The following is a 24,451-nucleotide window of genomic DNA, read 5'->3' as shown; positions in this document are numbered from 1 at the left end:
TTTTTGATTCAGTATAGGCTGTTCTACCCACGTATGACAAAAAATGCGGTAGTCGCCAAACACCCTGTATAAAGGATACTGAAATCGGTGAGATGTTACCTAAAACATATATGTTACATTTACAAAAAAAAAAACAATTAGATTTTTAATTTTTGAGCTCTGTGCAATTTTCGAATAAAATCCGATTATCTGGCTTATCCGATTCTACTGGATACAATCCGGTTATCCGGATAAGATCCGATATCCGGTTATCCGACAAATCATTATTCGTTGCAACCCTATCCAGTGAGAAATGACAATGGAGTCGATGTCGAATCGACGTCGAATTGACATCGAGTTTTGATGTCGATTCCATTGTCATTTCTCACTGAATAGTTTCAACATCAAAACGCGAATGAACAAAAGCGGAATATCACTTCGCCTTTCGATTCACCTTTTCAACCGTGTTTAAGATTTCGGTAAGAATTCAAAGGTGCAGCGATGCGAGGAAAATTCATCGAGATACAGTAAATTTGTTCACGAAGTGAGCATTTCGGTTTCGTTTGTGCCGTATGTACCAGCAATACTTTCAGAACTTCATCGTTTTCAATCGTTCACGCTCTTCTCAGGGAAACGGCGATTTTTCGTTACCGTTAGCTAACGGCTAATGGGCAAGACCATTCACAACAGACGCGACGCATGCGTGCGCAAGATGAAAATTCCTATCGTCGTTTGAGCCTCAATCTACTTAAGTTTAATCAGCCTTCCTTTAACCTTTTGCTCTATGTTTTATAATGTAATGATTTTTTCTGGCAAAAAATGTTTCCCGGCGTTACGTTAATCCTAAGCTTGAAACGACCTGGACAGATCTCAGCTATATAAAGTTTAGAGCTTAAAGTAAAGGATTAAAGGCCTATGACACTTATTGTAGATTAGAGTTAAAGAGTCATCTGAGAGTCGCTTTGCAAAACTGATCAATCAACGCAACGGCAATATACAGCAATTAAAATCCATTTCGAACTACATTCCCATCGCGTAGTGTGTATGTATATATATATATATATATATATATATATATATATCCTTCTTTCTCTCCATATTTTCACCCTTTGGTCAATTCTTCAGGTTTATTTTCCTCAGAGAAATAATGACGGAACGATAATTTTCAAATTATGAACAGTAACTGAAAAAAAGATTTCCTTCGGTGAGCCAAAGTTTAGAAAGCTAAATTGATTGCACTTTATAAAAAAGTTCTACATTCTTCAGCTAAACTTGGAGGAAGTTTAATAGAATTCTAAACTAACGTTTAAATGCAGAGATGCGTAACACTGTAGAAATTGGAAAGCTGTAATAAATCATCTCTTTATCCTTCGGTACTTTTGAAGGAAACGCCGAGGAGAAGTCGACTTTTCGATCAATCAAAGAATCTATCGAAAAATAATGCACAAGTGGGGAATATCTTGCACAAGTTAAATTCTGCAAATTCTAGAAATTTCTGAGGTTATCCCCATAGCAAAAAAACGTCACAACTACATTACAACAATTATAGTTACGTTATAGCGATGTGCGAATGTCTTTGTAACATGTGTTATCTTGGCTGTGTTCAAAAATTGACTTCCAGTACTGAAAATCTATAGTACATGTAACGTAAATTGTAGCATTTTTAGTGCTGGCAATAAATTTGGAACACAGCATTTGTTATGACAATCTCACAGTGGCATTATATTTTCTTCCTGACTACTGTGACTCTATTGTGACGTGAATTTGCTATGACCTTTTGCTATGGGGGTATGATCCACTTGATACTACAAACACTTTGAAATATTCTTTAATTGGTTAATTAGTAAAATTCTTCCTTCTGATTGATCAATCAAATGCCTAGAAGCATTTTTAACGTTAAGTAGACTGCACTCTGAAGACTGAAGTGGCAACGCGAAACGAATGAGACAGCAGATAACTCTATAGGTAGACTTGTCTTGTTCAAAGATGATCTCACCTACGCGTCGGAATTAATATATGACTCATGCACTTGTTCAAATATTAAGAATTTTGCAACCAATAGACGCGCGTTTGCACACACGGCATATAGAGTAATAATTGTACCACTTATTTGAGGATTTATTGAGGACATGTCTGGAGCAGACGTTTCTCCGGCAGATATATACGTCCCGCCCAAAGAGGAATTTGTGTGCTTTGTAAATCTATCACGGTAAACAACGAAATTACGAGATCGAGATAGTACACGAGTAGTCTTAAGTATTAAGATGTATATTCTTAGATTTTAATTTTGCGAGGGAGACTTACACATTATATAGGTATATATATACATTACATATTATATATATATATATATATAATATGTGTATGACTAAATAAGATTAGTTCGTCAGCCTTTTAGTCGAGCAAAAATGAACGAACGAACGCGCAAATCCAGAGAATCAATCGAAAAGCTATACTTTTCCGGAAAAAACGGAAATTAGAGGAGACCGGAACAAGTTTTACAATTTTTGATTAGCAATTTTTTCCGTACTAATGTATACATTTAAATTAATGAATACTTATGCACTGGTTCAAGTACATCTTTAACTAGATAGTGAATTTTTTCTAATTTGTATTTATGTCTGTAAATACTGAAAATTAAGATTTACTATCAGTAGATAAATCATAATAACTTACCCCACTGTGGGGTAAGTTGTTACTGATTGTGAGCTGGGGCAAGTTGTTACATTTACAATATCGCTTGAAATATATATATAATATATACATATATATAAGCAAATTCAAGACTATAATAAAATCAAACACGAAATATTTCATAGGGAATATTTATTTTATAATATAAAATTAAAAAAATATACTATTACAAAAATTTTTTCTTTAATTAGTTATTAAAGTTAACGTTGAAAAGTCATAAAATTAATGTTACATGCATTTGCTGCTTTTCTCACAGACAGGTGGCCATCTTTAACTTCCTTTGTCGCATACGTTTCTACATTTATAGACCCTCTGTTTGTCTTTTTTTTGTAAGTCGCACCATTCCACAGATTTTTATAACTAGACTGCTGATTCAATATGATAAAAAGAGATGAACTTGATTCCGAGCTGTCCTTGTTTCAGTTTACATATGCATATGTATGCGTCCTGTCTATGAATATCGCATAAATTTATGAAAACACTAACGTCACTATCCGCGTGATTTATACATGTGAGAGTGGAGCACAAATATATCGCTGCCCAGTGTTGTCTTCAAACATGGAGACGAAGTAGGCAGTACTATTTATAGAAGTCTGTGCATCATTCTGTAGATGAAAAAAAAATAGTTTTGAATAGGGTAAATTGTTACACTGTAACAACCGACCCCGATCAAAGTGTAACAACTTGCCCCAACCTTCCATTTTCAATTCAAAAAAATACAAATCGAAAACTACATATATCGATAGTACATATATCGATTATATATTAAATAAAATGTGTTATAATCAAATGTATATGAAAGAAATATACAAAAGGATAATCACATACCTCTAACTTATATATACAATAACATAAGCGATTTATACAATGAGATATTTACTTTTAAAATCCAGAAAACATACGTAGCGTCTTCTAAAGTTCAAATATGGCGGCTAAACCAAGTGAAGTTGAAGAATATTATAAGAATCATATAAAAATTCATAAAAATGTGCTGCCACCTGTAACAATTAAAAAAATTAACTGTAACAACTTATCCTGTGTAACCACTTGCCCCGGTCTCCTCTACTCACGATCACAGAGATTTGGAGAAAACATTTTAATTGATCCACATGGTTAACATTCATCTGTGCGCTCGCGCATGTACGTCAACATACAAATACGAGAAGTATATGAAGGATTTATATGAAGGAGAGAAAAGATGAGGGGGAGAAAAAGGGTGAGGAATCAAACTCGAATATCCTCGTCAAGATTATTACCAAAAGGAATACCGTAGTGCACATTATCAAAGGCACTTTTGCATGACGTTTAACTTGCAATTGGTTTAAGGGGCGAATTCTGAATATCCTGAGACTCGGGATATCAATTGTCTAATCTGAGAACGATCTTAGCTTTCCTCTTTTAGGCTTCCTCGACCCGAAAAAGCTCCTTCCAATGAGATTTCACGCGATTGAACCTTTTTCTAAAATTTAAAGACTTTTTAAGATTCTCGAGATACAGCTCATGCAGCTCTCAATTCATTCTAACTTGAGCTAATCGGTCCCGATTTAATCGTAACAAATTTCACCCTTTCTATTCGCGTACTCCCTCACAGTCTCTCTCTCTCTCTCTCTCTCTCTCTCTCTCTCTCTCTCTCTCTCTCTCTCTCTCCCCCCCCCTTCCTCTTGCATTCTTAAATTTGCAAAAAGCATAAAAAATTGTACAATCGAATACATAATGAGATCTGTTAAAGAGTAGTCAGAACGCTCCGCGATAACGATAAAAACAGCACGTACAATTACGTGGTACTTGTCCGTGGATATAATGGAGTAATATAGTATAATGTATATAGAACACATAAGCATACAACACCGCTACCGAAAGAACATTTTCAATAGGATTAATTCATCTGTGGTGTAAGATGTGTAAGACGATTAATTTCTCTTTTTAGGATCACAGAATAGTAGCGCCCGAGCATAGCGATATTTTACTTTGAAGAGAGAGATATACGGGAAGGAACGGTAAAATGCGCGTTCTCCGTAAATAACTAAGTTCGTCAATTTAAGTGAAATCACACTTATACACGTGCACACACGCATACATACACATATCTAACAATAATAGAGAACTACGCGTAACATCGTTCGCCCCCAGAAATCTCGCCGATTAAAGCTAGTACGTGTGTTACGTGTAAATAAATGCTTAATATATTATAAAAAAGAATATAGCATAGTATAAATTATCAAATAGCTTAACAATACTGCTTACGCCAACAGTCGCTGGACGAATAGTTGCAATTCTATTCGACGCACACGCTGGAATTCGCGCGAATTCTCCGTAACATACATGTATACGTATCAATTGTATTGTATTTTCGAAGTTCGAAGAGAACATTAGCGCTAGAATATATCAAAATCAAAATTTGAAATGTCATTGTGAATGTTGTCGAAACATTCAGCCATTCAGATTGTAGAGATCACCTCTGTCAAGCTAGCAGGACTAAATGAGCAGAATCGAAAAAGACCTTTTTAACTATTTAGTGTTTATTTTGTGCTAATTTGTGCTACAAAATGTAATTATATCGCGCATAATTATATCAGCACATTTTATATCGCTTCTATTGTGAAAATTGCGACTGATTCTGCTCGTGACGAAGGGTACTCTACTCTTGAACCTTGTAGGAGTCGGGGGTAGTTTCCAAAGAAACGGCGGGGGCACAAAATCTAAAATTTCATATTTTGACGGCATAAATTATATATAGCATTTCTATCAAGGATATTTTATTCTTGAACCTAATAGTATAACTTCATAATAAGTTAGCAAAATCACGAGTGTCTTCTAAATGGCATGTGGTACGAAATTGTTCTTTGTAGCACAAATTAGCACTAAATAATTAAAAAGGTATTTTTCGATTCTGCTCATTTGGTCCTGCTAGCTTGACAGAAGTATAGAGATCTTATGTCTTCGGTTCTCTCGAGTCGCACACCGTGGCGCATAAATAACTTTTTTATGTCTGATGCTGTACGAACGATGATGTTCAATATAACAATGTAAATACTAATTTTCATAATCTTTTAATGAGATCAACCTGCTCAATTAATGATAAAAAAGAAAAGAAATAACAATCGCATTTTTACACAAATTCAAGTATATAAAGTGACTTCAAAATATGTGTGTGATATTAGTTTTCCGTGTAAAATTAATACTACATTACACACCCACATACAAAAATGAATGTACTACACTTAAATGTGTAGTACGCTGAGAAAAAAGGTTGTTAACTTGACTAAATGCGTTTTGTTCGTAATGGTTATTTAGTTCAAATATTTACATTCGGAGTAACAAAATCTTGTAATTTAAAACACGTTATTTATTTGAATTAACAAATATTTTTGATTGAATTAACAAATATTTGCTTGACAGCTCATGACTGCCATATTTAGTTAAATCAATTAATATTTTTTTGAAACAGCAACTTTTTTTCTCAGTGTATAAAGTGATTTTTACAAAACAAATTAAATCATAACACATATATTAAAGTTACATTTTACATACTTAGATTTGCGGTGTATGGAGAGCAAATATAATTTAGAAATCGATGTTTAGAAATAACTACTGCGGGGACAAGAAGATCGAACTTACGCAGGATAAGTGAAAAATGCATAAAGAATTATCGTAATATATACGCCGTTACTCATACGCTTAATAATAAATGTTTTCTTTTAAGTAGAAACGATTATTTCCAATGAGTTATTTATCGAGTACTTCCCAGTATACATATATTTGTATAGAATACATTTTAATAGCAAAGTCTTTTCGCAAAGTTGCGCTTCTTTCTAATGATGTAATCTCCACGAGTAATGTTCTTGGTCCTTGAATTCGATTCTTCGATTTCCTACCTTCGTCCGTCCGTCGAGTGTGTTATACGTGTATACGTTTGTGTTTGTGATTATGTGTGTACGATTATCGAAAGTTTCGCTTCTCAAATTCTCTTCGGAAGTTTTTCTCTCGAAAGAAATGTTCGGATATCATGACGTACGTCTCGATTCGATATAAATATGAGGACTGTCGCGTTACGTCACGTAAAAGTCGCTACTTAATCCACGCGGAGATTCTTCCGTCTTCTCGGGTCTGTCTGTTTTGATTATCTTGCAGCGTCGCGTTTCGTTTCGCTTACTGTCTTTTTTCCCCAGTGTTGCGTTTCCTCACAGTGTCATTACTCATTATATTTGCCGACGTCAATGCGGAAGAACGATGTACGCTGACTGCGGGAATTTCACTCCCAAGAATATTGTGCAGTCGGAAGACACCGATAAGAATGGATAGAAAGTAAACTTTTCCGCGCGTATACGCGTTATATGCTTGTCGTGTGTGTCGTACCTCTCTTCCTCTTTCGATCCTATCGTCTAGATCTTAGAGACATAAAGCGGCGGATGAACCTGCTGCGGATTTCCATTCTGCTTCGAGTACCGCGCATTCTGCAGCAGCTCTCGGGTCTCGCTAGGTGAGCTCGGGCTGAGACTGTTGGTGGTCGAGGTCTCGACACGGTCGCTGATGATTTCTTCCTCGGTAATCTGCTCCAGGTATAGTGTCGCCGCCATCGACCTTGCCATTATCCTTGATCTCGAGGCATGTGTCCGATGACACCTGCCTCATCTGTTTCGCCCGTCTGGCGTGGCGAGTGGTCAGTCCACCGGTTTCCACATCCCGCTCCAATCGATGTCCTGATCGGGATCTGGTGAGTTGCCGTTGTACGTATTCCTCGAGATCGTCCTCCTCCTTCTTCGCGATCACACGATTCAGAACAATCAAGAAAATACCGACTAGGATCGCGAACAAGCCGACCGCGACCAGCTCGTTCCACCAGCCGCCAGATGCTTTGGTGCCCCAGTGAGCGAGGTCGCCTGGCAACAAGCCGCTCATCAGCAGGAAAGCGCCCAGTACCAGGAATACCACGCCGATGTGCAGCATTCCGATCGAAGTGACCACCTTCGTGTCCAGCATACCTTGGCCGGCCGCACGCGCCCCGCCATGCGTGCCCTTGTGATGCCTGCCATGGTGGTCCAGCGATCCGGTCGAGGCCCTAGGCGATGTCAGGCCGCTTTCGCCCGATTGCGCGCTATAACGACGCTCGCGCGCGCGACGCTGCTCGTCCCGGCGCATTCGCTGACGCTTGATGGCCAGCGCCGAGTGCAATCCAACCGCGTGCATCCTGCAACACCGGAAAGACAACCCTTTGGCTCAGTCAATCCTGCTAGTCAATTTTCTTCGACGAATTTCTACTCCCGCGAGCCGTTTCCACATCGTCATCGCGAGATCGTTTCTTTTTATTTTCTGACAATTTGTTTGTTATCACCGAAAAGCACACAAGTACCACCCCGGCCAGCGATGATATATTTGATCTCGCGATGTCGCGATCAATCGAAAAGTTGGAAGAAAAGAAATGCCAGATCAGTCCGACTGTAAAATTACATTATTTTGAAGCAGGCCAAGTGTTGTAAAGCAATCTACATGCCTGCTCGCAAACGAGCAATGTGGCTGAGCGATTGAATGAGTACAATCGCGTATACATTATGACAATTAATCGATCGACATCACTACTGGCAGCAAACGGCTGAAGGAAAACTCGTGCTGATGATTTTAAGATATCGTCTCTACTGCCTATATTATGCAATCTCATTTAGTTTTCGATTAGTCCTCATTTTATTCTAGCAAATTCGTCTGCGTCTCAACACTAATTAGCTACTTCTAAATTCATCTAAAGGCCTACAGGATCTATTTACAGGGTTTTACAGGATGCACTGCGATGGAATTACGTGTGTCAAAGCGATCGACGACGGCGCGCGTGCATTCTCAGTCCCCTGCAAAAGGATCTCCTCTCGTCAGCACGCGTGTCTTGTTTATTTAAGGGCCACCGACTGACACTCTCTCGCTATTTTGCATATTGCTCCCATTTAATCAGAAAAAGTGCAAATCCACTTGTAAATATATCGCAAGTTCATCAATATAAATATTTAATAATACGCAGCTTGAATAGTAAATAGCTCGTTTCTGTCATAACAAAACACTCATACCTAACTCCGCCCCCCCCCCCCCTCCCCCCCCTCGCAATATGCGAGTTGGTGAGCATATAATTTTCATATGACAGGTAGACATTAAAAATAGACAGCAGTGCTGATCTGTGCTAATGTATCTGTCGGCGATCATAACTGACTGTTATCAGTCGATAATTATTGGTAGTTATCAATATGGACAATGAATATGCCGAGGTATCGATGCTCGAGGTATTTCCATTCTTGAAATCTATGAAATTTTATTCGTAATTTTCATATACATTCTGATTATAAGTTTTCCAATTTCCTAAAAACCGTAAGAATATTATAGACTTGGCTTCTTTGTCGATAAAATGTCATTAATTAAATATCATATTAATAATAATTCATTTTGTATAGTTTTACAATAAACTTCTATAGGTATTTCTACTCTGTGTAAGCTTAGATAGAAATTTATGAAATACCCCTCATAATTCTCGTATACGTTCAGATGGGATTTTTAAATCGTTAAAAAACGATCAAATTTTATATAGAGTTTCTTTTATACATTATCAATAGAAACTTAACTAAATTGTAGATCGAGAACGATCCATTTTATACGATAAATTTTTGATAAATTCCTATAGATATGTTCATTTTGGAAAATCAGATAGAAATCTGTGAAATTTCATTCGTATATTTCATATACGTTAAGATAAGTTTTCCAATGCATAGACTTATATAAATAGACTGCTGGCTCAATGTGATAGAAAGGGGTAAACTTGATTCCGGGCTGTCCTTTTAGTTTCCATATGTGTATGTATGCGTCCTATCTGTGAGTATCGTGTGAATTTGTTCGTGTAATTTATACATGTGTAAGTGAGAGAACTCAGATGTGACGCTGCACAGCGCTGTCTTTAGACACGGAGGCGAAGTTGATAGTCTATTTGTAGAAGTCTGTGCATATATGTATACATATATGGTAGAGTGTCCGACGAGACTTCTGCCAAACGCTTTTTATACACAGAGCGGACTAAACTGAGTCGAAAAGTCCTCTTATCATTTTGCAATTTTCGCAACGGTTAACGAGATATTAGTTACTAAAAATTGCCGAATATTGGTCTTCAATAATTCTTTACTCAAATACTATTAACTTTACAGAGAAACTGAGGTTGAAGAGTTTTATGCGCAGATTACTACACTGTTGCGAAAACAAGATCTGACAATAATCATGAGAGACTTCAATGCGAAGGTGGGCAAGAAGCGCACGGGAGAACACATAGGACATATAGGGGTCTAGGAGAAAAGAATAGGCGGAAGGAGTGTGTTTTCGGAAGAACATAAACTCGTCATAACGAATACCTTCTTCCAGCTGCCCCCAAGGAAATTGTACACTTGGAAGTTACCGATGGATACGGAGAGGAAAACATACTCAGAAACCAGATCGATTATATCTTGGTCAACAAGTGATATGGAAATGCATTCTCCTCTGTTAAAACATATCCAGGGGCGAATTTGCGGTCGGATCACAATCCGCTATCGGAGTTTTCAGAGTGCGTATGAAGAAGGTCCGTAAGAGACAGGAACCGAGGTATGATCTTCGGAAGCTCAAGAATGAAGTTGTATGAAAGCAGGTTCAAACCAAATTGAATGAGCATCATAGACCTAACGGTGATCCAACTAGGATGGAGGACGAGTTGAACTAGCCGTGTGAGTCTGTAACCGCCATCAAGACGGAACTGCTCAGACCGGAGAAGCAGATGAAGAAGTCATAGATGACGAATGAAATCCTTCAGTCGATGGAACAAAGGCACAGAAGTAAGAACAACTCGGCAATGTATAATGATTTCAGCAAAACAGTGAAAACTAAGATCAAAGAAGCAAAGCAGGAGTTGGAAGAGAAATGTTCCGACATAGAAAAGTTCCAATAGAGAATTGATAGCTTTAGCCTGCATAGGAAAATAAGAGAATTGACGAGGAAGGCGAAGTCAGGGTCGGCAACCAGACTAGTCAACAGAGATGGACGTGTCATCATTGATAAACAAGAAGTACTGGACAGGTGAAAAGGTTATGTGGAAGAATTATTTCATGACACACTCCCTTCAGCTCGACTCCGATACAGGCCCTTCGATCCTTAAAGAGGTGCAATCGCAGCGCTGAAGGAAGGCAAAGCATCAGGATCGGATGGGGTGCAGGCGGAGTTCATCAAGCTGCTGGATGAGAAACATGTGGAGTGATTAACGACAGTGTTCACATCTATCATACAGGATGTATCCCGCAGAAATAGCTCAAATCAGAGTTCATCGTTCTCCCCAAGAAACCTGGAGCTAAGAGATGCAGTGACTATAGAACAATTAGTTTGATGAGTCACTTGCTGAAATTATTCCTGAAAATCATCCACAGAAGAATCTATAGGCTGTGTGAAGAACAAATGGCCCCTACTCAATTTGGGTTAAAAAATGCACTTTGTACTCGGGAAGCTTTGTTCAGATCCTGTTCCAGAGGTGCAGAGACATGAGCTGTGATGTGTGTAGTTGCTTCGTTGACTATCAGAAGGCATTCGACAAAGTCCAACACCTAAAGATGGTAGAAGTGTTACAGAGTATAGGACTGGATGAGAAGTACGTGAGAGTGATCGTAAACCTGTACTGGAACCAAGAAGCCACTTTTGCGCACAAATATAAAATTAAAGTTAAGTAAGAAAATAATTTATATTTTTAGGAAATCTGTCATGTGAACAGTGGGGTGTCAGCGTAGACAGTGTCCGTTTGGAATATTTTTCCAAAAAATCCTAACCAAACCATTTGTTGGTGTAGCCCTCATTTCGCGTGGAAGGTTATGAGCTGTAGGCAATAGTGCATGTAAACAAAAGTAACTCCTTTTCTAAAATTTTTATTTGTGCGCAAAAGCGCATGTAGGCAATCGAGCTGTAGACAATCGAGCTGTAGACAATAGTACATGTAGGCAAAAGTAACTCTTTTTCTAAAATTTTTATTTGTGCGCAAAAGCGCATGTAGGCAATCGAGCTGTAGGCAATCGAGCTGTAGGCAATAGTACATGTAGGCAAAAATAGCTTCGTTTCTAAAATTTTTATTTGTGCGCAAAAGCACGTGTAGGCAATCGAGCTATAGGCAATAATACATGTAAGCAATCGAGCTGTAGGCAAAAGTGATGTAGGCAAAAGATACTGTAGACAATCGATTTGTAGGCAAACGGAATCCCCCCGACTAAACTGAGTCGAAAAGTCCTTCACCATTTTGAAATTTTAGCAATAGTTAATAAGATATCAATTATTACAAATTGCCGAATATTCAATAGAATTCTTAGAATTTTTTCAGAATTTTTTATCAACTTTTAGTACTGCATTTTCTTATTGGCAACTATTTTTACCAACATGAGAAAATAAGCTATTAAGAAATTCTGAAAAAATTCTCAGAACTTTATGAGAAGAAAATAAATAATTTTTGTCTGTTGCAGTTTTTCTGTAAAGTTGATAGTATTTGAGAAAAAAATTATTAAAGACCAATATTCGGCAATTTTTAGTAATTAATATTTTGTTAACTATTGCGAAAATTGCAAAATGGTAGAGAACTTTTCGACTTAGTTTAGTCCGCTCTATCTGTCCACGAATGTAGTCGGTTGAATTTCCGAACACCCTGTATACATATAATATATGTTCTGTTTGCGAAATTTTTATATTTTTGTGTTTCGGCAATAAATATTTGTTATGTAAAATTGGGTTTTTTGCTTAAGTAGTGGAAATCTAAAATCAATGTTCTCAAAGATACTTATCACAGTGGTCCATAAAGATATTCCAGAGTGATCTGAAGAAATAATACTTTATGTACTCGTATAAGATAATCTTAAATGAGCAAAGTAAATTTCGAAAAATTTCGGGTAATCTTAGAAGATATGACATAATTTTAAATACTCTAAGGTAATCTTGGTTAATATGAGGTAGTATTCGATAATCTGGAATAATTTGAGGTAGTATTAAGTAATCTTAAGTAATATGAGGTAATTTAAAGATAATCCGTATCAAGGGTAATTTTTGTACACTATAACCACTCGTGACCAACCCCTCGCTAAATCATTATTATAATAGTAAATGAAAGTATATGTAACGTAAAAGTAAGAGGACATAAAAGTAACAGGAATCAATAAGTTATTGTCGTTATTGATGGTATTTCATTTTGATTCAGAACGAGAGAGTGTTTTGCATAGCTATCAACAGATGACGCGTGTATTCGTAAGAGAGATTCGACATTCATCCGTATAAAGCGGAGATGTTTAAATCATTTAAATCATTTTCATGCACTTCTCACCACATCATGGCGATAATCATTTTTTTCAGGGCGACTACTAATTAATCGATCTTTATAATAAAGTTTTAATGATTGATTAAATTACTTTACGAAGTAACGGGATCAAATAAATTTAATAAATATATATATATATATATATTGTCCTATTAGATAAATTTATAAATTAGTTTCACTCGAAGACAAAATTGATTTTACTCCGAAATTGTTACTCTATCAACAATTTATTGAATTCCCGTTATTTTATAGAATAGTTGAGTTAAAAATTAAATCTATTTTACTGTAGATTTATTTAATTATGCTGATAAAATTATTTTAATTGATGATACAATTACGTTCATATACTAGTACCCAGTGAGAAACGGTAATGGAATCGACGCCGAATCGATGTCGATTCGACGTCGAAATCATGAAATCGACGTCGATTTGATATCGATTTCATTGTTATTTCTCACTAGTAATAAGTTTAGTTAATTTAACCCTTACAAAAAAACACACCGAACTAGGTATTGGCGGTCCGAAATAACGCTCAAATTAAGTGTTAATCCTCAAGATGAAGGTTTATTTGGAAATTGACATTCAATTTAAGTGTCATTTCAGACCGCTAACGCCTAGTTCGGTGTATTTTTTTCGTAAGGAAATAAATATTTTACAGAACTAAATTCAATGTTTATTAAACACAAGGAAAATATTAAAGGTTAAAATGTTTCTTGACACAACCCGACAGTTATGCCATATTTAGCTGAGATTGAGTTGGTTTATTACAATTCGAGTTTACCGTGTACCATTTTTTGCGTGTTTTATTTATACGCGATTTAACTAATTATTTTTTGCGTGTTTATTTATACACATAATGAAACACGTTCCTCGTAAAAGGACATTTCATGCAGTAAGTACTCTTTTTGTAGGGCGACACAACGCCCCTCCATGAATTTTGATACGATCTGTAAAAGATCAGTACGATTCCGACTCGATTTGGTATCCGACTTGCAAGGATACAGAGCGGGAAGGAGTCGCTAGGATAAAAGCAGATTTTCTCGTCGTACAGCCGAGAAGACCTCGCGTCTTATTTCGCGTCACTTTATGAGACAGTCATTTACTGTCAGCGAAATATAAATCTCTTCGTCTTCTCTCTTCCGCATCGACCGCATAGGACTTACTGTACGTCCGATAATTTAAGCGCAGTATCTGTTATTAAAAACGCCACCGAGGATCGATATCAATGACCTGGAGCGAGAATCAGTTCGCGAGAACTCGCGTGTCCACTCTGTATCTCGAGAAAAATCTCAAGGTTGACTCCGTGGATGCTCCTTCGTTTTACGATCACAATGCGCGGCGCCGCGAAAGCGTTTCCTGCTCCACGATCAATAAAACCATCTCCCATACCCCTTGCAGAACGCAAACGCAAAGTACACACGAGGACACAAGAGAGCGGCGGTGTGCACTATATACACTGTATGAGCCACGTATGTATGCTGCGACAAAGCCCACGCCACGAGAAACACGCCTCGTACACCATCACCACCACTACTACTATTACCACTACCACCACTCTTCAGAAAAAAGATGAAAATTAAGTCGAAGTTAATTTCTTGCAACTCTCCTCTCGTCTCTCTCGTGACGAATCGACTGATTTCTTTTTTCTTTCTTTTGCAGCACATAAAAACGAGACAGAAAAAACGCTGGAAAAAATGGACATTCGCGATGCAGAAAGAAAAAAACACAAAGAAGAAGCAGGAGAGAGGGAAAATACACGGGGAAAAGTATATTTGTCATTCTGCAAGGGAGGATGATCAGTAAACGAAGTAACAAGAGTCACGCAAAGTGTTAGCAGATATATCGACGTAAAGTTGAGAGAAAAGTAAACGAGTGGAGACTAGTTGACGCACCAATCGAGTAACGAATTATTATCCTGCTTGAAGTTATGGAATGTTTTGTAGAAGCGAGATATTCCGCATAAGTACCATATTTGATTCATGGACACGCGAATCAACACGAATAAAACCGTAATATTACATTAATAGGAAGACGACACTTTTCCGATCTCCGGAGACCTTCACCCCCGGGCGTATTCCGTCCGCAGAAACGCTTCGTGACGTAACTAACACTCCCCAGTGTTCTAATTACGCACTTTCGCATCGCGTTCACCATATATCCATTAACACCCATCTTATTCAAAATCTAGTATTTCGCTTCTTCCCGTTGCAATTCCACAATCCTCTCGAAAGAAAAAAATATTGAAAGAAAGAAAAAGAGAGAAAAAGAGAAAGTGTGAAAGAGACTGATTGATTAATTGATTGAGCGTTTATTGCAGATCTAGGGCGAGTCCTCTAAGAACTATACACAAGTTACAGTAAGCAGTACAATAAGGAGATTATCACTTTAACAACGATATCGAAGAAATAAGCAACGATTGAATAGTAATATTACGTACGACAATAGAGATGAAGATGAAAATGAAAGATACAAAAAAATAAAAAAATAAAAATAAACGTAATAGTAAAAGTGAGTAAAGTAAGGGTAAGTAAGTAGAATTTAGGACTTATAGATGATAATAGCTTAAGGCATAGAGTTAATTGCATGAAGAGCAAATGCAGGCAAAACAATATTGAAATTTAAACGCGAATTAGGATGATACTCTAGCATTCCCCGCGACGCTGCAGATGACAGAAGAGGGCGTGCTTAAAAAAAAGAGAGGGACTCCGATTCCCTGATCCTATAATACTAGGAAGAGGGCTCTATGTTGAGAAAGCGGCATGAACAAATGAGCGTTGGTAAGATGATGGGAACGGTAAGATCAAGAGGAGAGACACGGGAAGTGGCTCGAGGTCTCGGACAGAAATTTAGTTTATCGGCCAGGTAGCTCCAGGAGTTACGGATATAAGGATGGAATATAGAAAATAGCCAAATTGATACTCTCTTCTATCATCCGCGGTCAACCAACGCAGTAAGCCATAATAATGTGATATATGGTCGTCTTTACTGAATATGAAACGTACGCATGCATTCATCAAACGCTTGATTCTGAGTCTCTGCTGATCTGTCAGATCTATGAAAACTGCTGGAGCAGTAGTCGAAGAAAATCAGAGAGAGGGGGGGAGGGAGGGGGAAGAGAGAGAGAGAGAGAGAGAGAGAAACAAACAAAGATAAATAGATAGTATATATCGTTATTTATTGAGCGCTCTAGGATGAGGATCCTCTCAAAATAAATCGCTAAGATATACAGATTTACAATATAATTGTTCCTTACAGAAGCAACAAAATTAACAAAATGAAGTATACAAAATGAAGATTTAAAAAAATAAAAAAGACAGAATTCAACACAAATAAGCAAAGAAGGTTATATTCAAAACGAGTCTTTTGGTATCTTAATATATTTTTTTACATGAATCTTATAACTTTCAGTTGAAACAAACTATGATTATTTTTCGAACTTAAAACACAGTCCTAAATTAAAGCTGGAGTACATAATGTCACAAATTGACAAGTAATATTTAACAATGCTGATGCTAATGAACATCTTTAAAACACCGTATAGAATTTACGGTGTTTTAAAGATATTCATGATAATTTCACGAAATTGTAAGCCTGTGGGCCGTTCATATTGAGACGTGTGTTGCAACGCGAACTCGAGCTGCGAACAATTATCTATACCTTTACGGTGAACATCTTTAAAACACCGTAAATTCTATACGGTGTTTTAAATATGTTCACCGTAAAGGTATATAGATAATTGTTTGCAGCTCGAGTTCGCGTTGCAACACACGTCTCAATATGAACGGCCCACAGGCTTACCATTTCGTGAAATTATCGCGATATCCATTCACACCGTTATTGTCGTCGTCATCTGGCGCACCGCCAAACGCGGAGCTTGGTTCTCGAGGTGAAACATGTCGACACCGAATTTATAATGCAAACATATGTGCGCGCGAGACGTGGCAGTGACAGCGATCGACACGCGGCACGATTATTCTTTCTCGTTTTGTTTCGTTTACATCCATTACACAAAACGCGCAATTGTGATTCATGGCCAGCAAGTCTTGCCAAAATGGATTACGTTTTCCGCGAATATGACACAGGCGATTTTCGAACATGATGCAAGTTCGCAGGATGCAATCCGGTACATAGTTGCGACTTTCTTGTCGAAGACTCCACTATTTTACCGGAGATCGATTGCCTATCAAAATTGTATCTTGTAGTGCATTTAAAAAAAAAAGAAAATTATCAAGATTTATACAATGCAGGATGTCCGGTAAGTTTTGACAAAGAACTCATATGTAGATAAAATGGACTAAATTGAATAAAAAGTTCTCTATTGTTTTGCAATTTTCACTATTTTTTTTTTAGTTACTCAATGAGCAAAATGTCTAAAATCGACGCGTAAAACAACTTTAGGATATCTTTAAAAAGTTCTTTAAAAAAATCTTTAAGATATTTCATAAAGAGCTCAGAAAAATATTAAAGTTGCTTTATGCGTCAAAGGGACCCCGCACCAGTGATGCACATTTGGCTCCTGGCACCACGGAAAACCCGCCCTACCACTTTTCCCCCACCAAGCAGACACCTACTGGCACCGAATCGGTCAACTTCGCCGCTGCGCGAGAGCGAGCGAGATAGCGAGAGAGAGAGAGCGTCCGTCCTTCTCGCTCTAATACTCGCTTGTGTTTACAAGTTACTGGAGCGAGAAGGACGGACGCTCTCTCTCGCTGTCTCGCTCGCTCTCGCGCAGTGGCGAAGTTGACCGACTCGGTGCCAGTAGGTGTCTGCTTGGTGGGGGTAAAAGTTGGACGGGTTTTCCGTGGTGCCGGAAGCCAAATGTGCACCACTGCCCCGCACTAATCCTATATGAAATTGGGTCTCGGTGAAATAAAATGGTTTTCTCATATGTTATAGCTATATATATAGCTATATATACCTGCTAAACAAAACGTGTAAATTTTAGCGCAAGAAAATGAACAGTTTTTGTGTTTGATTCACCTAAAGTTGCTGACATTTCACCATAAAATGCTCAATTTTTAAACGACTGACTTAAAATGGATAAAATTATAGTGTTTTGAAAAAGTCTCAACAAGGACTATAAGAAAATGAAAGAAAAAGTGGGGGGGGGGGGTCTCACTTAAAAAATCCGTGTAGACATTGTCATGACCTTGGCGACGCCACCCAAAGTCAAACTGATGAATCCAGTGCGCAGTGGCTAGATCGTTTTAAGCTCTACAACTTTTATTTGATACATTTTTTTATAAAACTTATAGCTTTCCAGATATTTTGCCGTCTCGGAACATTGTATGTTCCTTATATGATTATATATGGTGCCATATATAATTATATTCCGCATATATAATAATTACATACTATCATATATAATGTCTCAGGTATGTACACCTGTATAAAACAATACAGAATATGTGGTGTAATTCCTCCCAGGATCTGAATGATGAAAATAATTTAACAAATAATTGAGGAACAATTTTTTATTAAGTAATATAATTGCATATCGCATACGCACCCATGAATACCATGCGCTCACGCACGCGCGCGCGCACACGTACGCACACACGCACACACACACACACCAACACGGGATCAAACCCCTATTACGTCCATGTCGTTGGTCCTGTATTACGCTAAGAGTAGGGAATTACACTACATACTCTATAACAGAGTATCGTTTTATACATGTGCACATACTTGGACATCATATATGATAGTATGTAATTCTATATGGCATATAATTATATGTAGCACCATGATATAATCATATAAGGAACATAAAATGTTCCGAGACGACAAAATATCTCAAAAACTATAAGTTTTATAAAAAAAATGTATTAGATAAAAATTGTAGAGTTTAAAAAGGTCTAGCCACTGGCTTCATCAATTTGACTTTGGTGTCGTCAAGGTCATGACAACATTCACACGGATTTTTTAAGCGAGACCCCCCATTTTTTCTTTCATTTTCTTATAATCCTTGTTGAGATCTTTTCAAAACACTATAATTTTATCCATTTTAGGTCAGCTGTTTAAAAGTTATTGAGCATTTTATGGTGAAATGTCAGCAACTTTAGGTGAATCAAACATGAAAACCGTTAATTTTTTTGCGCTAAAACTTATACGTTTTGTTTAGCAGGTCATAGGCTATAATATATTAAAAAACCATTTGATTTCACGGAGACCCAATTTCATATAGGATTAGTACGGGGTCCTTTATCCGCTTATTCGACAATATTTATAAATTAATATCTCGTTAACATATATCGTCCATCTACATATAAGCTTCCCAGATAGCAACGTGTCCGTCTTGTTGTTGGCATGTTGTTTGCTAAGCATGCATTGCTAAGTATGTGTTGCTACCAGAATTGCGGCAACTGAGTCTTCATTTATTGGGAACTTGATGCCTTCACGATCTGATAATATTAAGTAGCAACTTGCCAGCAATTTGCCGACAACTTTAAACTCGTCATCATCAAAATTCGTACTACTGCCATCAAGTTGCCATATTAATATGCAGCATCATACAATGCTGTAGTATTGCCGTCAACGCACGATAACATTGACGCAGCTATTTTGCTGTTAAACTGTTGGCAATACATATACACATTGTTGTCTGCATGTTACTACAATGTCGGTATATTCGAAATCATTGAAGACAAATCTACAGCAAGTTGCCAGCATCATAAGCAATCACAGATTTGTGCGATTTTGCTGAGACATACTTTGCTATCTGGGATTTTATCAAAACTTATGGGACACTATATACAATTTTGATAGGCAATCGATCTCCGGCAAGATAACAGTAGAATCTCTGGCAGGAAGGAGGTGAGTTTTTTAATTCAGCATAAATCTACCGCATTTTCATCGGGCGATTGACAACATGGCGTCTCCGATGGATGCTTAATGATCTACCTTGAAGAACGGTTTGATGAAAATAGTGACAAAACTGAATTCAATTTAATGTGTGAATTTTTCAATAAATGCCATAAATTAATTTTTAAACTAAACCTTTAAACAATGATTAATAAGATGTCTCATATTTTTGGTCAAAGCTATATGTTTTTACATATTATTTACATATTACATGTTTTCTGCAATTATAATCACTCTACTGTACATATTTCAATTAAAATTCTAGAATTTCTAGAAATTTAGATAATCGAAAATGTGCTTTAAAATCTATATTTGAGTATAAAGGCACTATTCTTGAAAAGGAAATATCAATTTTTATGTGCTTAACAAGTTTACGTTTAATTAATAATAAATCCATATCACTATCACTGTTGTTGGTCATTGAAGATAAAGAATTAGAAAAGGAATCAGAAGATTCATCTTTGAACAATTTTTTTATTAAATTATAATATTGTGTGTGTGTGTTTTCACATTATAGTGCCCATAAAATATAATATTAACCAATAATCGTAATTAATATTTTAGATTAAGAAATATACCCCCCCACTCATGTTCAATCAGAAATTTCATCAGTCCATCGACTAAATTAGTCGATGGATCTGATGGATAAGCGATGATTTCAACGCTGTAAATAAAAATACATTAATGTATTTAATCGATGAATAAAAAAACTCTTTGATGCATTTGCGCTTCATGCGATTGATCAATCGATGAATTAAAAAACTCACCCAAAGATAGCAACCATAGTATAAGGATATATACGGTAGGGACAAGACCTCGTTTTCCATTCAGCCGCGCATATTTGCTTGCGCATCATAAGCCGCCATGTTTTTGGTGGCACCAATCCCGATCAAAGCAGAGAACCCATAGTTTCTCCGTTACTGCAATCGCGCCATGACATATATCAAGCTGCGCTTGTTATAGCGACGAGACACTCTCCTGAATAGCCGATTACAGCAATTAATTTTATGAAGCAACGTGACTGTGCGTGGATGTACCTGACTGATCACCGATTTGATGGAAGATTCTCAAAAGTTAAGATTTTTTATCTCCTTTTTTGGTTGAGTATGTTGTTGAGGCGGTGAGGTCCTAATACTATTGATACGGTATTTGGTCACCAAAGACATGGCGGACTTAAAAAATTCGTCTGAAAAAGATCGAAGATGCCGACGCTGCTTGTTCCTACTGTATATCCTTATACTGTGGTAGCAACCGATAGCAAATGATATATATTGAGTATGATCCGATATATTGTATTATTGGCTGTGTTCCAAATTTACTGCCAGCGTTGAAAATTTTACGGTTTACGTTACGTGCACTATAGATTTTTAGTACCGGCAGTCAATTTTGGAACATAGCCATTGTTTCACGATCCCGTGAGATGTGTTTTTTAACGCGACAGCACCTATTTCGCAGTCATCGACCGATCCGTGTTTACGTTGGCACAAAGGTGCCAGAGCGTCGTGTGCTCACTGGAAAAAGAAGCTTTCAACCCGCGTCCGAGGTTATTTTTCTTAGCTATTAAAAAACAGACTATCTGTCCAGAAGACCCAGGGAATAGAAGTAACTCGTTACTTGTAACGAAGTTACAATTATACAAGTTACTTTTTTGGTAACTTTACTGGTAACTGCGTTATTTTCTTTTTGGTAATTGTAACAGTAATGTAGTTATATTTTTTGGTAACGGTAACGAATTTTACAGTTACTTTTATCGTTACTTTGCATATGATTGGACACGGTTCAATTGGACACAAGCCACTCATAGCTCTTGAGACTAGAAAGCCTCTAGGCACTCGTCCGCTGTGATTGGTATGTAGTCTGTTTTCTGTTCCTGCACTAGACTGTTCTAGAAGTCCCTTTCTCGCTTTAAACAAATATCAAACGTATATTTTTCTCTTTAAGTTTTCACTTTAAGTTCCAAAAGTGTTCAACACTAGTTCAGCCACAGAAAACAGACCTACAGTTGTCGATTTTAAAAAAGTAACGAAAAAATAACGAAAAATTAGGGTGTGTTCCGTTGCACGCATTGAGTGCATAGATCACATTCAATATGCTGCGCACATTAGGTGCATTTAGAAGCACAACCGCTCACTGAGCGCTCAATTAGCGGTGCTTTTGGATACATCCATTAATATCGTTCCATTTCGATAATGCACATAATAATGCGGGCTTGGAAACGGAACGGCTTACCATGCGTTTGATGCGAATAAAAAATGGATGCTACCATGGACGACAATAAGATATTTACTGTTGAGGTTATTACGATACGAGATTGTATATATTTTAATAGATATTTTGAGTTGCAATCGCTGTCACAGCAGTTTCTTGGTTGACAAAAAGGGTGACAACTTCGTTATTCTCATCAATGACTGGAAATTCGATTAAATAACTTGCCATTATTATTGCACTGTAAATCCGAGCAAAAGGCGGCAAAAGGCTTTTGAATTTTTTTTAGACATATCATTCGCATTAAACGCTTCACGTTCGAGCTGCTGTAGCTGATGCACGAGAAGTGGAGAGAATCTAAGAAAATCTGTGCGCGGTATCGGTACTCATTGATGCGCGCATTGATTGAAACGGAACGGTTCTCTATGTAGTCTATGCGTATTATGCGTGCAACGGAGCGCACCCTTCCTTTCTCAAGTAACGGTAACTGTAACGAGTTATTTTTAAAAATTGGTAACTCTAGTAACGGTGACTTGTTACTTTTTCTACTTGGTAACGAGTAACTGTAACTTGTTACTTTTAAAAAGTAATTTTCCATTTCCTAAGATCCTCGATAACGAAATAAACGTCCGCGGCCCGAGATTTGTAGCGAGAACGTGCGATGAATTTGGGTATACGATTATGAATGTATAATATATACGTCTGTCGACAATCAGTGCATTCAGAACGGACAACCGCTCAGTGAGCTCTTGCATCTGATTGGCATATTCCGTTAGGGCCATTCCACACAAACTTGCAGAGCCACATAACCATATGTGCATAAAGAAAATTATCCAATCACATTTCTGTCATAAAGACAAACGTAAACTACGATTGAATGATTTTCTTTATGCATATGTTTATGCGGCTATGCAAGTTTGTGTGGAATGGCTCTTAGAACGAAAAATATGGACCAAACAGATACAAAAGCTCACTGAGCGTTCAGCGATCGGTCATAGTACTGAATAGGCGTATCCAGAAGCACAACCGCTTCAAACCGTAAGAAATTGGCCAATCACAGTTGAATATGAAAAAAATAATCAACTACGATTTGTTAATTTCTTACGGCTTACGACTTGCAGCAACCCTATTGTAGAACAGGCATAAGTCGCGTAATATCAATTATGAAATTTTTTTCCTAGGATGAAAAGTGAAAAATTTTTCCATTAACTTCAATGGTTAAAATTTTCACCTTTCACTTTCCATCCTAGGGATAAAGTTCCATGATTGATATCCTGATCATTTCTGATGTGTCGCACAGATAACCTGTTGCCAGACGCGCGAACACATCTACGTGTAAACAACGCCGGGCGAAACGGTGACCGTTCGCGCGCGATCGATAACGAACCTATGCGAGCCGCTGCTGTTGCTGTTGCTACTGTTGCTAATGCTCAGAATGCTCGGCCGGGCCGGCTCGATGGGCTCGGACGGCGCTAAATGACGATATCGATGATTAAAGATCTGCTGGACGGGCGCAAATTGGCGCAAATTTGCGCGGATGAGTCTCCTCGGGTGATAAATGAGCGGTAGATATTGGGATCATTGATGGAAGAAAAGGATCGGAGATCCCATCACGAAAGGAAGTTACGTACCGTTGAAGATACGAACCGACTGAAAATACCGCGGCTGTGGAGGCACCGCATGCAAACTGTCCTATCCGTTCGCGATCTACATCCGTCTCTCGGAAATAGAATTTCGCGATGATGGATGTGACGCGAAAGCTTGGCCGCCACGTACAATTCAGACTGCGCGCGCGAGTCTTCTATGTTTTCGAACAAGACCGCGTACCCGTGTATCCTCAGCTCAGCGGCGTGGATATTACGTCGAAACACGCCAAGTATACGCGCTACTTTCTCCGTCTTGTCGGTCGTGAAGAAAAAACGAGTCTGTCCTGGTCTCTCCTCCTGGTGCACCTTTGTGCGCGCTGCGTGTTTCGAACGGAACCAAATAACGGAAATAAATGAAGGGAAAAGAAAAAAAAGACTTCGCAGAGAGCTAATTGCGGACGACAAGCAAATGGTTTGCTTCGCTCTTGTGAGCCGAGCGAAAACAGCGAAAAGCAGTTACCTGTAGACTGTCGATGAGCTTCAGCTCTTCGTCCGCGAAGAGAACGGGCGAGTCCGTTTGCGCACCAATAACACCTCACGCCATAAACTTCCCTCCCGATGACGAAGCGGCCCTCTCCCTAGATTTAGAAAATCGCCACCGATTGCTGCAGGCTGTTCGCCTCACCTCTTCTCTTCCTTGCCTCACGAGAAGACCTCGCGGAAATCGTTACATTCTCTGTCTACTGGAAACTGCGCTCTTCCCTTAACGTCGTCAGATCAACGGCGCGGCGGC

General features: G+C 37.9%; 3 protein-coding genes across 3 annotated transcripts in view; all 3 read right to left on the bottom strand.

Moving 5' to 3' along the window:
* LOC108766554 (uncharacterized) overlaps nt 1-24,445 on the bottom strand; it is a 40,785-nt gene extending 16,340 nt beyond the window's left edge. The window contains exon 1 of the mRNA XM_018515913.1: nt 24,179-24,445. The gene's annotated coding sequence lies outside the window, so the exon portion shown is untranslated. The remainder of the gene's footprint in view (nt 1-24,178) is intronic.
* On the bottom strand, nt 7,044-7,327 carry LOC108766557 (uncharacterized). Its single transcript, XM_018515916.1, has one exon. The coding sequence runs from the start codon at nt 7,260-7,262 to the stop codon at nt 7,056-7,058; it is 207 nt and encodes a 68-aa protein (XP_018371418.1). The 5' UTR covers nt 7,263-7,327; the 3' UTR covers nt 7,044-7,055.
* LOC108766528 (uncharacterized) lies at nt 7,335-7,860 on the bottom strand. The gene is made up of 2 exons (XM_018515867.1): nt 7,470-7,860; nt 7,335-7,384 (listed from the first exon to the last, which is right to left on the bottom strand). The coding sequence occupies exons 1-2, from the start codon at nt 7,858-7,860 to the stop codon at nt 7,335-7,337; spliced, it is 441 nt and encodes a 146-aa protein (XP_018371369.1).
* Nucleotides 24,446-24,451: the final 6 nt, after the last annotated feature.

Source organism: Trachymyrmex cornetzi, unplaced genomic scaffold, assembly GCF_001594075.2.
Source record: "Trachymyrmex cornetzi isolate Tcor2-1 unplaced genomic scaffold, Tcor1.1 scaffold607, whole genome shotgun sequence".
Taxonomy (NCBI): Eukaryota; Metazoa; Arthropoda; class Insecta; order Hymenoptera; family Formicidae; genus Trachymyrmex; species Trachymyrmex cornetzi.
Note: the sequence above shows the minus strand (reverse complement) of the source record. Positions and strands in the feature narration are given on the sequence as shown.

Excerpts from the sequence above, each read along its gene's own strand:
- LOC108766557 (XM_018515916.1), bottom strand. The coding sequence starts at position 7,262 with ATGGCAAGGTCGATGGCGGCGACACTATACCTGGAGCAGATTACCGAG.
- LOC108766528 (XM_018515867.1), bottom strand. The coding sequence starts at position 7,860 with ATGCACGCGGTTGGATTGCACTCGGCGCTGGCCATCAAGCGTCAGCGA. Across the intron at positions 7,385-7,469 it reads CTTGTTCGCGATCCTAGTCG|ATCCCGATCAGGACATCGAT; the intron begins GTATTTTCTTGA and ends GCAACTCACCAG.